Source organism: Mytilus edulis, chromosome 8 (assembly GCF_963676685.1).
Source record: "Mytilus edulis chromosome 8, xbMytEdul2.2, whole genome shotgun sequence".
NCBI classification, from domain to species: Eukaryota; Metazoa; Mollusca; class Bivalvia; order Mytilida; family Mytilidae; genus Mytilus; species Mytilus edulis.
The window spans coordinates 46,156,403-46,171,473 of NC_092351.1; the positions used below are offsets into that span (position 1 = coordinate 46,156,403).

Consider the following 15,071-nt stretch of genomic DNA (forward strand, 5'->3'; position numbering starts at 1 on the left):
CCCCCCTTTATAGTCACTGACTACGTGTCTTTTTTTAAAATGTCACTCGCCTAAAAATAGTTGTGAACACTTGTTTTATCTCTTATTTTACACATACCAAAGGGGTTTTAAATCTCTGTTCTTTAAAGTTCAAATGAAAATAATCAATGAATTATCTACTATATATCTTTAGTGTACTTAGTGACGTATTTGGTCATGTGACAATATCATATTTAAACACGGAAGAAATTTATCTATTCATAAAGAGTAAGTATTGTTATGATTTCCGGTAATAAATACAATTGTTTTATGGTAATGAATGGCACATCACCATGTTGCGGTTAGTACCTTCACATTTTCACACTAATATGTCGATCTACATGCAATTTTTTTAAATGTAAATAAAAATTCAAATTATACTTTCACTCTTTCATACACACTTTAATTCGAATCATGGAAATCCCTAATAGACTAAAATATGCAATATCTGTTAAAATATGCACTTGGCATCAAAACGGAGTGGTGTAGTTGGGGAAAGAAAAAAAGAGAGGAGGGAGTCTTGTTTCTTATATTTGGGATATATGGACGAGTAGTAGTATCTTTTCATTATTGATGAAACCCTCACTTTAAGTAAGAAGTAATAATAACAGGTAATAGGTAATAATAGCAATAAAAGCGTTGTTTCTTTGCTTTGCGTTTTGTAATAAATGTGTTCGATCGGGCTTTAGATTGTTATGACCAGGGGCGGATCCAGCCATTTTGAAAGGGGGGATTCCAACTATATGGTCCCATTCAAATGTGTTGATCGTCCAAAATAAAGGGGGGTGCTAAGCCCCCCGACCCCCTATCCCCACTGGATCCGCCATTGCTGACACACCACACATGCCATAAAACCGAGCAACAACTATACTACATTTAGAGGGCAACATAAGTATTTGTTAACTATTTCTTATTAATATGTACTTTTTGACCGAAATACTATGTAAATTACCTTGATACATGTACATGAAATAAAAATGCATAATTGGTTGAGCTAAGTAGATAACATCATTCGAGAAGTATCAAACCAATAAATGAAATTTAACTTGTGTCATTAGATTAGAGCTCTGATAAGTGGTGGCTATTTATAGCTGCATTAGTAATGCAAGTAAAATTATACTTTACAATGTATATTTTGCTCAGTTTACCATTTTTATCATGTATTGTGGGGCATGAAACAAACACGTATTTCATCGACACACCCTACCCTTTTCCCTCTCAATATATATAACATGTAGTACCCCGCCTATCTGAGAATCTTCAAAATTCAGTGTGAAAAGGACTAGTTCACAACTAATAGATGAAATACTCAGTTTAATACAGACTGAGTGTTCCTAAGAATTTTAAGCACTTCCAATTGAAATTAAACATTGGACTAGTTTTATCAACTGCTAGAATTATGAGATCAGTACTTTGTTGGTTGCTTTATGCTTAGTGTAAATTTAACAAGACGCCAAATCTTTTCCAATATATTTTAACAGTTTGTTTTATTGTTGGTTTGTTTCATCAATATCCCCCAATAGGAAGAAAGTCGAATTTTTTTTTAAACCTACAGCATTAATTTCCGCCGTACTTAGCTTAAAGCCTGCAGTCTTTAGTTGTCATCCGTCATTAAAAAAATCATTTTTCTCTATATACTTTTTTTCACTTTTGCTTATCTCAGAGCCTTTTTGGCCTCACCAGGTGATGTTTGTTATGCTTATTTATATAGACTGTACTGCGGTCTGTGCATCATTGTTCTTTGATCTATGCACTTAAATCTCTTCAGGTGATGTTAGTTATTATGAAAAAGAAGATGTGGTATGATTGCCAATAAGACAACTCTCCACAAGAGACCAAAATGACACAGAAATTAACAACTATAGGTCACCGTACGGCCTTTAACAATGAGCAAATCCCATACCACATAGTCAGCTATAAATTTTTATATTATGCGGTCTGTACATCATTGTTCTGTAATCTTTGTACTACGCTTTCTTATTGGCACTTATAACACTTTATAAACCTCTCCTTGTGAGAAATTAATATTGGTTAAATAGTTTCATATTACATCCGGTTCAGAGGGGAACCGTTTGAACATGATAGAATAGGGACGGATGAAACATATCTGCACAAGAACATTTATTGGACTATTAATAAGATTTTAAGGTGTTGGAGGGTTGATAAGTAATTATACCTTGTTAAGGTAAGAACTGAAAATAAATAATATTGTCCAGATGCAAGTTTAAAATTAAGGACACAATCATGTTTAAAATTGAAAATGAATAGACGTGAAACTAAATATATGTCGTCCTTGAGAAACTCGTTTACCATCAGGAAATCATTATATTTTATCATTTAAAGAAAAAGAAAGTGAATTTTATACAAATAAAACTTAAATGTTCAGTAGGATAAGCTCAAAATGGAAAAACTAAAAATAATAATATAAATTATGGTATTTTCATTTTTTCACACTCTAGAACAATATTCCAGATGAACTTTTTCTATTTATTGAATCCTTAGGAATACTTAAAGAGAAAACAATAAAAATAAAAAGTGGATGCTATATTTCTCAGTACCACTTTGGTTCATTTACACTTCCAGTTTGAAAACTGACAATTCCATTATTTTTTGTTTGTTTTCTAGTAAGATTTATCATTTCATTGTTAAATCCTTTATCATGTTTATAGAAGTTTGGAATTTAAATGAATTATAGCTAATGTAATAATTTATATCTTCTTCACAGGAAATATTTTGAAACAAACTTGCTTATAGCAATCTATTAATGAATGGTTAACTTCAGAAGTGTTGCTCGGAACATGTTTTGTGAATTTTATTTTTTCGACCATACAGAATATTATTTAAATCAGTATAACAGTTAAATTTTGAAACTAGAAATTGATACTGAATAACGTATAATACGATCTACTCAACTATATGACTTTTTTGTGTAAATATATCCTTCCGCAATACTTGAATAAAAAATAAAAAAAACTTAAAAGTACGGGTTTTTATGAAATCATCGTTTCCAATTATAATTTTTTTATAAGCTTGTTCGTATTGTTTTTCTCGTCTCTATATAACAAATGTATTGTAATGACTTAACAGAAACGTGGAACATATACGTCAACGGAACAGCAATCCAACGACACATGATACATCTGTATCTAGAAGTTTTAATTTGTTTCATTTTTAATTCGCCGTTTCAGAATATAATGCATCCTGGGTAATATTTTCAAAAGTGTACACCAAAATGTCGCGATTGGTTAAAAATGTCACAAACAATGGAAATTCAACCAATGACGTTACGTTATTTTCATTTTGGGGTACGAACAATGAAATTACCCATGCGCCTTTAGATTCTGAAACGGCGAATTTCTAGTTCTTTTTAATTCTTCTGTTATTAGTTCACTATTCTTAAAAGCAGCAATACTATATTTAGTTTTCTGTATTGATTGATGTATTGGTTGATTGCTGTCTGCTTTACGTACATGTACAGTGGCGTATATTTCATGCATATTCAGTGGAGGAACAAACATAAAAGAGGCAAACGGGATAATAAACTGGAAAATGAGGGCTTACCATTAAGAAACAGAAATTTAGTCTGGAAGCATGTTCCCTAAGAACCTCACAAATAATTGTTGCAAAGGTTTTTAACCTTTAGAAGGTGCGACACTCCCTTGACTCGATGACTTCCCTTTTCTAATCGGACGTGGTTGCGAATTTAAAAATCCCACAAAGCCAAAACGATCGTTCCACTTTAGCAAGGGATTTACTAACGGTCAGAAGAAGACTTAGATCTGGCCGTATTTCTATATGCGAGTTACTCGTGTGATTCAATCCTTCCTAAAACATGACATTTTAACGAATTGTCAAGGCATATTATTTATAAGTTTCGACGTTGTTTATCTTTGTTTTGTCAACATTTTATTGCATCCAATACACTGATTGGCAACATTAGGACTCTCAGTTATGAGGACAAATTTAAGTAGAGAAATAAATCTTATTTCCTTGTTTTCAAAAAAAAATGTTTTTCAGGAATCAGTTTTAAACAAAATGGGAACATTCAAAATATTTGTATTTTTAAAAAGGTTTTTCTTCAAAAAATTATACAACGCATAGTCTTGTACACGTCTAAATATTCATGTATGCTGATTTATAAATTTCATTGTAAATATTTTTTTAATGTGTCTGTCTCTTTAGTACGGTTATGGAATACATGGAGCTCAACAGGGAATTGAAAAGGTTAATACAAGATAACACTGCGGATCCAAATCAGGAATTGTTTGAATGGGTATCGAAAGCTGATAAACAACTTATTGTATTGAAGGTAAGACATTTGTATAAACGTTTCTATCAGCAAACTAAGAAACACTGCTTTCATGTTTCTTACTTTTGACGAAATGTTTATGTGATAATAAAGGTATTAAAATTTATTAAAAGATGTATTGTGCTCTTGACCACAGATTTCTGTGTTTTTTCTTCTGTTTATTGTTTTTTCTGTCTTTTTGATCCACATTATTTAAGTAAGATATGCTAGCTATAGCCCTTTAACTGCTTTCTCTGTTCCTATAGAATAGACAGGAAAGTACTAGTATAACTGATATTGTAGGGCGGAGGTTATAAATGTAAGTAAAGCAGGCGAAAAAGAAATACGAAGACGGAACATATTGGAACCTACTGTCTGTCCCAGATTAGAAGAGGACTGGGAACTCACAAACTTTCATTGATTAATCATGCCATATTCTTAATGTCTTTAGTCTTGAGCCTGCTCTTTGTTCTTGGCTGGTTGACGTTCAGGTTCATTCAAGACTGTCTGTTTGAAAATTGTTTTGTTTGTAATTTTAAAGCTGTTATGTTTTCTTCTTTGCCTTGTTTCACAGTTTTCATGTCGGGTCCCTTTATTACTGACTATACAGTATAGGTTTTCGTATTGTTGACGGCCGTATGGCGCACATCATAGCCTATACCTTCTTTTATCCACTTCGTTTCAACTCTAAATGATAGTTTTATCATTGGTAATTATACGACATAGCCTTATTTCAATATACAAATGAAGGAAGAAATTTAAAAAAAATCTTTGGAGCTAATATGCTTCCGTACTTAACACCATAACAATCATATTAAATAAACGTGAAGCCTCGCTGACAACTAATATACTTAGGGGCCTTGGGAAGTGTTCTGCTTTTTTGTCGGGATGTTGTTTATTTGATACATTCACTGTTTCCATTCTAATTTCTTTGTCATTGCAGGCAAAATTAGAAAAGAAAAATGTTGACAGCATGTCTATCGGTAGTGAATATAGCGATGACGATGAGGTAGGGCTGTTTTTTATAACGATTATCAAGTATGACAATATATTATTAACATATACTTCATATGATTTAATTTATATTACAGAAATATTAATGTTTTATCTAATAAATAAAGTGTTTAGATATAAAACTGTCAGGTATGTAAACAATTATCTTTATGACTATAAACTTATCAAATCATAATTTGTATATTTTATTCTGAAGTAAATAGAACAAATGTCCAGATAAATTACGATTCATTGATCGAAGGTTTTATCTAAGAAGGATTTTTTTCGGAGGCAGCATCAATTATTTAGGCTACATTAAACAAGCAAAATCTCTGTCTCGTGATTTAGTTCATATGCTATTCCACATTAAACTCAGTAAATTGGAGTTCCGGGTTCTGATATTATATAAAATGTTATATCCAGAATGCTTTAATACCGCTCGCACTATAACATCCCATCACCAATTAACCTCGAATCTCGGTTTGTAAACCCAATTTTATATTACATCAAGAATTTACCCAAAAAGCGACATGACTGTGTAATGCATAAAAATTGATGTGATTTCAACATCATGATAAACTACCATTACCAGAACTTATACAGGACAGACAACTGAGATATTCCTAATAGTAAGGAACGATTTATTTCGTTATAGATGCCCAAAGGTGCGAATGGAACTGACTTTGATAGTCGATTTCAGAATCTGTGAGAAAAAAATTCTATAGACTCCGATTTTTGATTTCAGAGCCCAAACTCTGACGAGAGTATCAAACGACTCAAAGAACTGCAGTATGAAAAGAAGAGGCTACTAAATGAGTAAGTATATGAAAAATAAGGAGACTTGGTTTGTATATATACATAGGAGCGCCGTGGTGTAATGGATAGTCCATCGAACTACTAACACAAAGGTTCCTGGTTCGATCCCTGCTACGGGGAGACAATTTCAGGGACTCCCTTGACACCATTTGCGAGTATGGTCTTGAGAAACGATGATGGTCCTTCGGAAGGGGACGATAAATAGCTGACCCGTGTTACGAGAGAGCCATATTTCATGCATGTAAAAGACATGCACCCTTGTAGATTTTGAAAGAGAAGGCTAATGCCGCTACAAAGCAGCACTCACACCCGCAAGTGGAAAGGGATTAATATAAGCTGCAATTACTTATTTCTCAATCCACTATAAATATATATGTTTAAATTAAATTATACTTAGCTGACTCTGCGGTATGGGCTTTGCTCGTTTTTGAAATATGTATGGTGACATATAATTGTTAATTTCTGTGTCATTTGTTCTCTTGTGAATAGTTGCTTCAGTGCATTGCAATCATTCCACATCTTCTTTTTTCTAATTATATAGCCAATAATGCATGCAGACTATTCGTCACGGATTTAAAAACGTAGATGTAAACACGTACTTCAACCACGAGAAACACATTTATACTGTATACATGTTGTTGGCGATAGAAGGCCCCGAGATGACAAGATTTATTTCAGTTAAACAATCACCAAAACTTCAGACTCCTGATTTGGAACATGCATATACAATATGATTGTTGTTTTTTTATTCATTTTCAAATAACATTAATATCCACAAATTTGCGAAAGTGATGAATATCAATGTAAGAAAGAAATGTCCTTGAAAATATCATCGATTCTGACCTAAATGTATATATAGTTTAATTGAATATCATAATTCACAAAGCTTATCAGAACAAGCAGGTATGCGGCTGACAAACAACAACCCAGGGATTGCAAACTTAGGAGACGACAACAGACCCAGTAAGATAAGTGAGCGATTCTCAGAACTTTATGACAACCATTGGACAGACGCCATGGAAGCTTTAGACGGACACAAATTCCAAGAGAGAGAAGGCATAGAGATGTTGTTAGAAGTTTTAAACGTAAGTGTTTTAATGCATCAATATAAATAGATCAATAAAGTTTTGTTTTTTTTATGTATTATGGCTATTTTACGAAATTTTCCTTTGATCTTACTGTCTGATAATTTTATTTCTCAGCAGAGTCCAGTGATATGAAAATTATCGATAAAAACTAAGGGAGCACGTGGCGGTGCTAATGAAATGGACATGAAACCAACAACGTCGTCATAGGTAAAATAGCGATAAACAGATTAAATATCATTGGTTATCTCAACTCATTGCTTTTCTCGCTTTTGCCGTACCGGCTCAAGTGAGAAAATCAATCTCGTTGAGATGATCAACAATAATCTATAAATATGCATTGTGTGTTGCCTTATGTCGAACTTTCTGTTTGTTGTAATAGTTAAAATTGTTTGTTGTCTTTAACGAGAACCAAAATGCTTATGAATACATTATGAGATTGTTGCACATTTTGTCCATCATCAGCTTTTACGTAACATGGCGAGAGGATGCAAATAATATATTTATACTGCAACAAGTTTATCTCCTTAACAAAGTAACACAGCTATATGTTGTGAAAAGTCAATTTCATCATGGATAATTTCCCCCCACAAACTACATGTACGGGGTACGAGATAACTATCTTAAGGGAACAACATAGTATCTTGAGGGAACGCCATAGCATCTTGAGGGAACGACATAGTATCTTGAGGGAACGAGATAACTATCTTGAGGGAACAACATAACATCTTGAGGGAACGACATAGTATCTTGAGGGAACGAGATAACTATCTTGAGGGAACGACATAGTATCTTGAGGGAACGAGATAACTATCTTGAGGGAACAATATAACATCTTGAGGGAACGACATAGTATCTTGAGGGAACGAGATAACTATCTTGAGGGAACGAGATAACTATCTTGAGGGAACAACATAACATCTTGAGGGAACGACATAGTATCTTGAGGGAACGAGATAACTATCTTGTGGGAACGACATAGCATCTTGAGGGAACGACATAGTATCTTGAGGGAACGAGATAACTATCTTGTGGGAACGACATAGCATCTTGAGGGAACGACATAGTATCTTGAGGGAACAACATATTTTTTTTTCTTTCATGGCCGCATTCTGCCACCGTAACAAACAGAGGTTCATTAAAGGATGAAAAAAAGTTTCAAATTTGTGTTACATAAATAGCCATCAAATGAGTATCAATGTATTTAATTAAATTGCAGTATAAAAACAATATAAGATGAATGTAATAAAAAATATAAACGTTTTTTGTACTCGGCACATCTACATTTATTCCTTCTGTTTTACTACATGTACATGTCGTTGCTCCCAATGAGTTTGTATTTGTTAGGGTGGATTTGAATTGTGTGTAGGTGATTGCGTACTTTCGTCCCTACTTAGATTTTACATATTTGAGACGTCGACTCGTGTCAGCTATTTTAGTCTAGTGACATCCTATATTTCCTACTGTAAAAGATCATAGGCCTAAAGAAATATAAAAAAAACAAGAATGTGTCCATAGTACACTGATACCCCACTTGCACTATCATTTTCTATGTTTAGGTGACCGTGACATTGGGGTAAAATCTCTAATTTGACATTAAAATTAGAAAGATCATATCATAGGGAACATGTATACTAAGTTTCAAAATGATTGGATTTAAACTTTATCAAAAAATACCTTGATCAAAAACTTTAACCAAAAACTTTAACCTGAAACTTGCATTATCATTTTCTATGTTCATTGGACCGTGAAATTGGGGTAAAAACTCTTATTTGACATTAAAATTAGAAAGATCATATCATAGGGAACTTGTATACTAAGACTTCAACTTCAACTTCATCAAAAACTACCTTGACCAAAAACTTTAACCTGAAGTGGGACGAACGGACGCACAGACCAGAAAACATAATGCCCCTCTACTATCGTAGGTGGAGCTTAAAAACAGTATGAATTCCCAATTGCAATATCGTAAATTAATCATGGTTCGATTAATGAGTTTTTGTAAAATTATATATTTTAGGCTATATATAAAGACTGTAAACTTCAAAGAGAGAAAAGATTAAAGTCGTTTGCCTCATTGGTACTGGGTGTCAAGCTGGAGGAAAACCAAGATTCAGGCGAAAACATAGACATATACCAAGTACGCAGATTGTGTTACTTTTTAATAAGAGATTTAAAAACATAATTGAGATTTATATGCAAAATATTACAAGCTATTTTATTGTAAACCATAAAACCATTCATACAATTGACAAACATGTATTCAACACTGTATCGAAGGCGATGACGCCTTTGTTTGGTGGAAAATGAACTTTCTCAAATTGATTTAGTTCAAGCTAAAGAAATGATGAGTTCGCCAATACCGCGATGGCGCCAAAATCCTTGACTTCGTACAGTGTGCATTTCTATACTTCATAAGTTTGCAGAAGGACATTTATGGCGATTTTTGATATATTGCACCGTTAAGTCTTATGAAAAATTAAATTAAGTAAGTTGCAATATTCACTAACAATATACATACTTGATGAAAGAATTTATTGACAAGTTACTATGTTTGAATGTGTTTGTCTTTTTCTCTTTAACGTAGTGGCTGTTTGATTAAGTACGAAATATCATTCAATGACATATTTGATATAACATATTTGATAACAGCTGATATTTATTTGAAGTTGTTCAATACCCTTGTTTTGTGTGTTTACAGAATGTGGAAATGGGTCAAAATGGTGGAACAAAAACGAAAAAGAAGGATGATGACATTAGATTACAATGCTCGAGATATTTGTCTGCAAAGGATATCAATTACACACAAGATAAACATGTCAAGGTATATTGTCTTTTCATATAAATAATTATTTACACATCAAACTTTAATGCCGTTGGCAGTAGCTGGTTGTACATTCGAGTTGTCTTCCTTTTAGCAGAAAATTTCAAATAAATAACGACAGCTCTAGTCTCTGAATTTATTTCATATCCTTGTCTTGCTTGTAGTATTATGTTTACTCGGGGGAAAAAGTACTTTCCAGTAATAAAAAAAATCACTGAACTACAATTTTTAGCACACGGAGATTGTTAATGTTCAGCAGCATGAAATGGGAATAATTTTGGAAGACAAGGAATTCATAATATCAATTGCAACAACACGTCATACAAAGAGTATTGTGACCAGCAACTATCATTTGATACCTATTCAGTCAGATAAACTGATCCTTAACATTATTTCACCAATTAATGTACATGTATGTCTACAAACAGCCCGGGTTATAAAGTTCATTGTTCGATTGGTTCATTATGAAGACGTACAGACATGAAGAAGTATGAAACGCCATCAGTGGTTACTTTGAATATTGTTTTTATTTATGTATAACAATCCTATAATTCTTGTTGAAGAAATTAAAGGTCAGGAACATTTTTTTTTATTCTAATTGCATTTTGATTAGCATGCGAATGACATCCGAAATGTTTCCCGAAATGTATTCTAATTACTATTGACTATATAGCTACAATATAAGAGAAAACTGTAGACAATCATCTCCTTCTTAATTTTTGAAAAACCACGAAACAAATATTTTTCCATCAGTTTTAGTTTGTTTTAAATAATTTATGTATATGATTCTTTGTTTTGATATATCAACCATTTACATTTCAATTGGCGGCGGAGATATTTCCGTTATATGATTGTGTCATTGTTTAGATATTTTACGTAATTATAAAAAGCCATCAGTAGTCCCGTTGACGATATATCTTATGTATAAATAATCTCATCATTCTTGTAGAAGAAATTAAAGGTCAGGAACGTTGTTTTAATTATTAATGCATGTTGATTAGAATGTGAATGACATCCAAAAAGGTTTACCGAAATTATAATTACTATTGACTAAAACAATCTTAGAGAAATATGCCATTTTAGACCCTTCTCTCCTACTATCATTTAAAACACCCAATCTTATAACCCGTTAACGCCTTGCATGTATCTATTCTTCATTCACACCGGAAATATGTGTGTCCCTTATTTGCATTCCTTGACATACTTCTGTTCTGACTTTGCGTTAAACGGCATCGTTTTTTAATCGTGTACGTTGAGTATCTTTGGACGATGTGTATATCTTTTATATATTCATTTTATAAAAATTTACTGTTTGCAATAGTATAAATTGTTCTAAATAATAAGGATGTTCTTATCCCAAGCAGAAAACCCTAGCCGTATTTGGCACAACCTTTTTGAACCTTTGATCCTTAGTGCTGTACAACTTTGTACTTGATTTGACTTTCGAGCTTTTGTAAGTCTTGTGTGGACGAAAAGCACTTCTAGCGTATTAAATTTTAAACCTGGTGCCTTTTGTTGGCTATTATTCGTGTGTTTCTTTGTCTAATACGTTCTCCTATTTATTTGTATTGTAGTCCTGTAATGTCATGATGTCATTTTAATGTTATATTTAATATTGCCTTTAAAGCGGATGTTTGGCATGCCACAAAACCAGGCTCAACCCACCATTTTTATCTTTTTTTTTAAATGTCCTGTACCAAGTCAGGAATATGGCCATTGTTACATTATAGTTCGTTTCTCTGTGTGTTACATTTTAACGTTGTGTCGTTTGTGTTCTCTTATATTTGAGTGTGAATTCACATTACTATAAGAATTGTCACGGTACTTTTCTATCCCAAATTCATGTATTTGGTTGTGATGTTATATTTGTTATTCTCATCGGATTTTGTCAAATGCTTAGGTCGTTTCTGTGTGTGTTTCATTTTAATGTTGTGTCTTTGTTCTCCTCTTATATTTAATGTGTTTCCCTCAGTGTTAGTTTGTTACCCAGATTTTGTTTTTTTTCCATCGATTTAAGAGTTTTGAACAGCGGTATACTACTGTTGCCTTTATTTATAGATATTTGCTTCAAGAATATGTATTATAAGGAGTTAAAAAGATGATTCAAGACCTGTGACTAAAATGATAGCAGCAAAATTTTAAAAATTGTGATCACTTCAATTACAACAAAGTACATTCAAACTATGTATCAAAGAGATATGATTTATGTAAAAACCAAATCACCAGACAGGACACATGTGTTACCAATCTTTTGTCCTTGTTAATGACTTCCCCGAAGGCGACTCTTTTATCGGATTTTAACTGTTAATTATAGTCATACAACGACTGCCAATTACTAAGAATAAAAATGTACAATCATAAAAATACTGATCTGAATTGAAAAATTCAAATCGAAAAGTCCCTAATCAAATAACCGTATTTCTTTAGGTACTATGTTTTCTTCTATAAAAAAAATGCTTTATTTGAACTTTTATCTCTAAAAATAACATTTTTCTCCTTTCATAACTGTTAGTTATAATATGTATGTGACCAATGCAATTGATTTATTTTCGTATAAACTGCCTGTCAACCACTAAATTGCATGTTCACTTTAACATCAGGGCAATTTTATAATAATTTGTGATGCAATTGGAATCTTATTATTATCTTAATGGCATAGTTACTCGATGATGATGGTTGAATCGTAGCAAGTTAAAACGAATAACATATATGCCGAAACAAGTTTATATAATTTGGACTCACAATAACAGATGCAATACAGTAGCGATAATGAATAGAATTTCAGTGTTATGATTAAGATTCGTAAAGGATGTTATATAATTTTAATACATTCTTAATTTCTGAAGAGTTACTAAATTTAGCTTTCGCAAAGGAAACATATACTTAGGTTAAGTACTACTAGATGACGTAAGTGAGATCGAACATAGTTCGTGTACCTTGTCGTGTTTTTGACATGCAGTGTGCTGTTTTGATTCATTATGTAAATAATTATCATTTTTATCGAACTAAATTATAGTTGAAATTCAGATTTTTTTCATTTTGTTAAGAGATTTTCCTGCTTCCTAGTTTATATTAAGAAGTATATAGTTTTGATGTTTTCTTATTTTTTTCTTATTTGAGTATTTACTCAAAATCTTCGCTTACTGCATGTTCATGTCATCATTGATGAAGATATGGCGCATTCCATTTCCAAATGGTTAAATTTTCATTTGTGTTTTAATCTTAAGGATGTACTAAGGTGAGGTTTAGGACTTTGTGTCAAATCTTCGAACTTCTTGGTATTTTCCATAAAATACAAGGTAAAATATTTTGCCCCATAACACACATTTATTTTTTCATATAAGACTTCATAGCTCATGAAAGGTGATTTTCCAAAATTTAAGAAGATTCTTGATTTTCTTTCTTTTGTTTTGAGACCCAAAGAATACAAATGCAAATGTAAGGTAAAAGTCCGAGTCAGACTTTTCCCGCCATATTTTAAACCTCAAATATCTCGAAAAGGAGGTCCATGACCTATCAATATTTTTAGCTTATTTTCATCCTTAAAGAATGCTCTACCAACTTATAGTATCAATTTTCTTAATTTCTTAGTTTTCACCTAACCTCATCTAAGTACATCCTTAAATGCAATTTTAAATTATATATCTGTATTGCAGGAGACTATGTACAGTTTGCTGAATAAGAAGTTTGTTGACAAAAAGCGACAAGAAGTTTTGAACCACAAGTCATTAAAACTATATATTGATCAGTGTTTTGAAGTTTGCTGGTCGATATGTTTACAAATACCACCAGTTGTAATAGTAACTGATGTTAAAAGAGTAGATCTGTTTCGATCGTATACAAAATCCGGTGACGTCATTGATCATGTGGTTTGGCCTGCTCTGTTATTACACGAAGATGGACCTGTACTGTACAAAGGCGTTGCGCAAATGACATCAGACGCAACATCGGCCCCTACGTATGAGAATATGTAAAAACATCCAGAAAATACGCTATTGATGTTTGTAACAAACAATTGAAAGACCAGTTTTTTTGTTGGTACATTTTTTTAGTTACAATATTCAGGGTTTCATAGGATGAGTCAGTCAATGGATCTTTTTATTATACACCGTTACTATAATAAATTAACCAGAGTCTGTATTTATAAACCATAATCACAGAAAAAATGAAGGAATCGTATCAAGTGAAAAAGGTTCTCACCTTTACAGACAAATGTTTGGCTCATTCGATAACCGGATATATAATATTGGCAGATACTGATTACTTAATCATAATCTTTCTACTTTATTAGAATTGTGTTCTTAACAGTAAAAAAGGCATTTTTTCAACTGATGTTTTCAGAAGAGGTATATAAGAATTGTTGACGTATTTTTATTAAAGGACCATTGCTATTTTATCATTTCATATAAATATACAATATATTTGTTTGATTTGCAATAGACTATATTCGATTAAAACAAAATCAGATTTTTTTTAAACGGATATTTTATTGTTAAACCAAAAACGATGTATGGAACCATACATGTACATCTGTCATATTCTTTGTATTTGTATATATGTTTTTATATATAAGTACGTCTAATTCGGTGACAACTCTACAACAGATTTATCCATATATATAAAAAAAAAGCTAATTTTATGTACATATGGACTTTATTTTATGTGGTACTAGTGAACTGGTAAGTTTCATTATGGGCGTACGTGTCTGTATATAGTCATTCTTATTTACATTTGTTTTGTTTTCATATTATATAAACTTTTATCGGTCGTATTATGTCTAGTCTTATTATGTAAAATAAAGTATATTTTAAAGAATGTTTCCTGTCGCTGTATGTGTTGTTTACCTCAAAGCCAACAATTGCAAATCAGTTGTCATTAAAACGCTTTTTCTATTCGATCATGATAAGGAGGATCGTGTTGCCGTTTTATTTTTTGTTATTTGTCAAAAACAAGAAGATCAAAAAATCCAAATCAATTAATATCAAATTCAGATTATTATATATTTTTTCGGATTGAGTTCCATTTTTATCCTAGTGAACTAGAAATG

At 32.1% G+C, this 15,071-nt stretch overlaps 1 protein-coding gene across 1 annotated transcript; it reads left to right on the top strand.

The window, feature by feature from the left end:
• Window positions 1–241: 241 nt before the first annotated feature.
• LOC139485704 (uncharacterized) lies at window positions 242–14,839 on the top strand. Its single transcript, XM_071270345.1, has 8 exons — window positions 242–319; window positions 4,201–4,327; window positions 5,250–5,315; window positions 6,045–6,115; window positions 7,002–7,200; window positions 9,221–9,340; window positions 9,902–10,024; window positions 13,681–14,839. The coding sequence occupies exons 1-8, from the start codon at window positions 312–314 to the stop codon at window positions 13,996–13,998; spliced, it is 1,032 nt and encodes a 343-aa protein (XP_071126446.1). The 5' UTR covers window positions 242–311; the 3' UTR covers window positions 13,999–14,839.
• The last annotated feature ends 232 nt before the right edge of the window (window positions 14,840–15,071 follow it).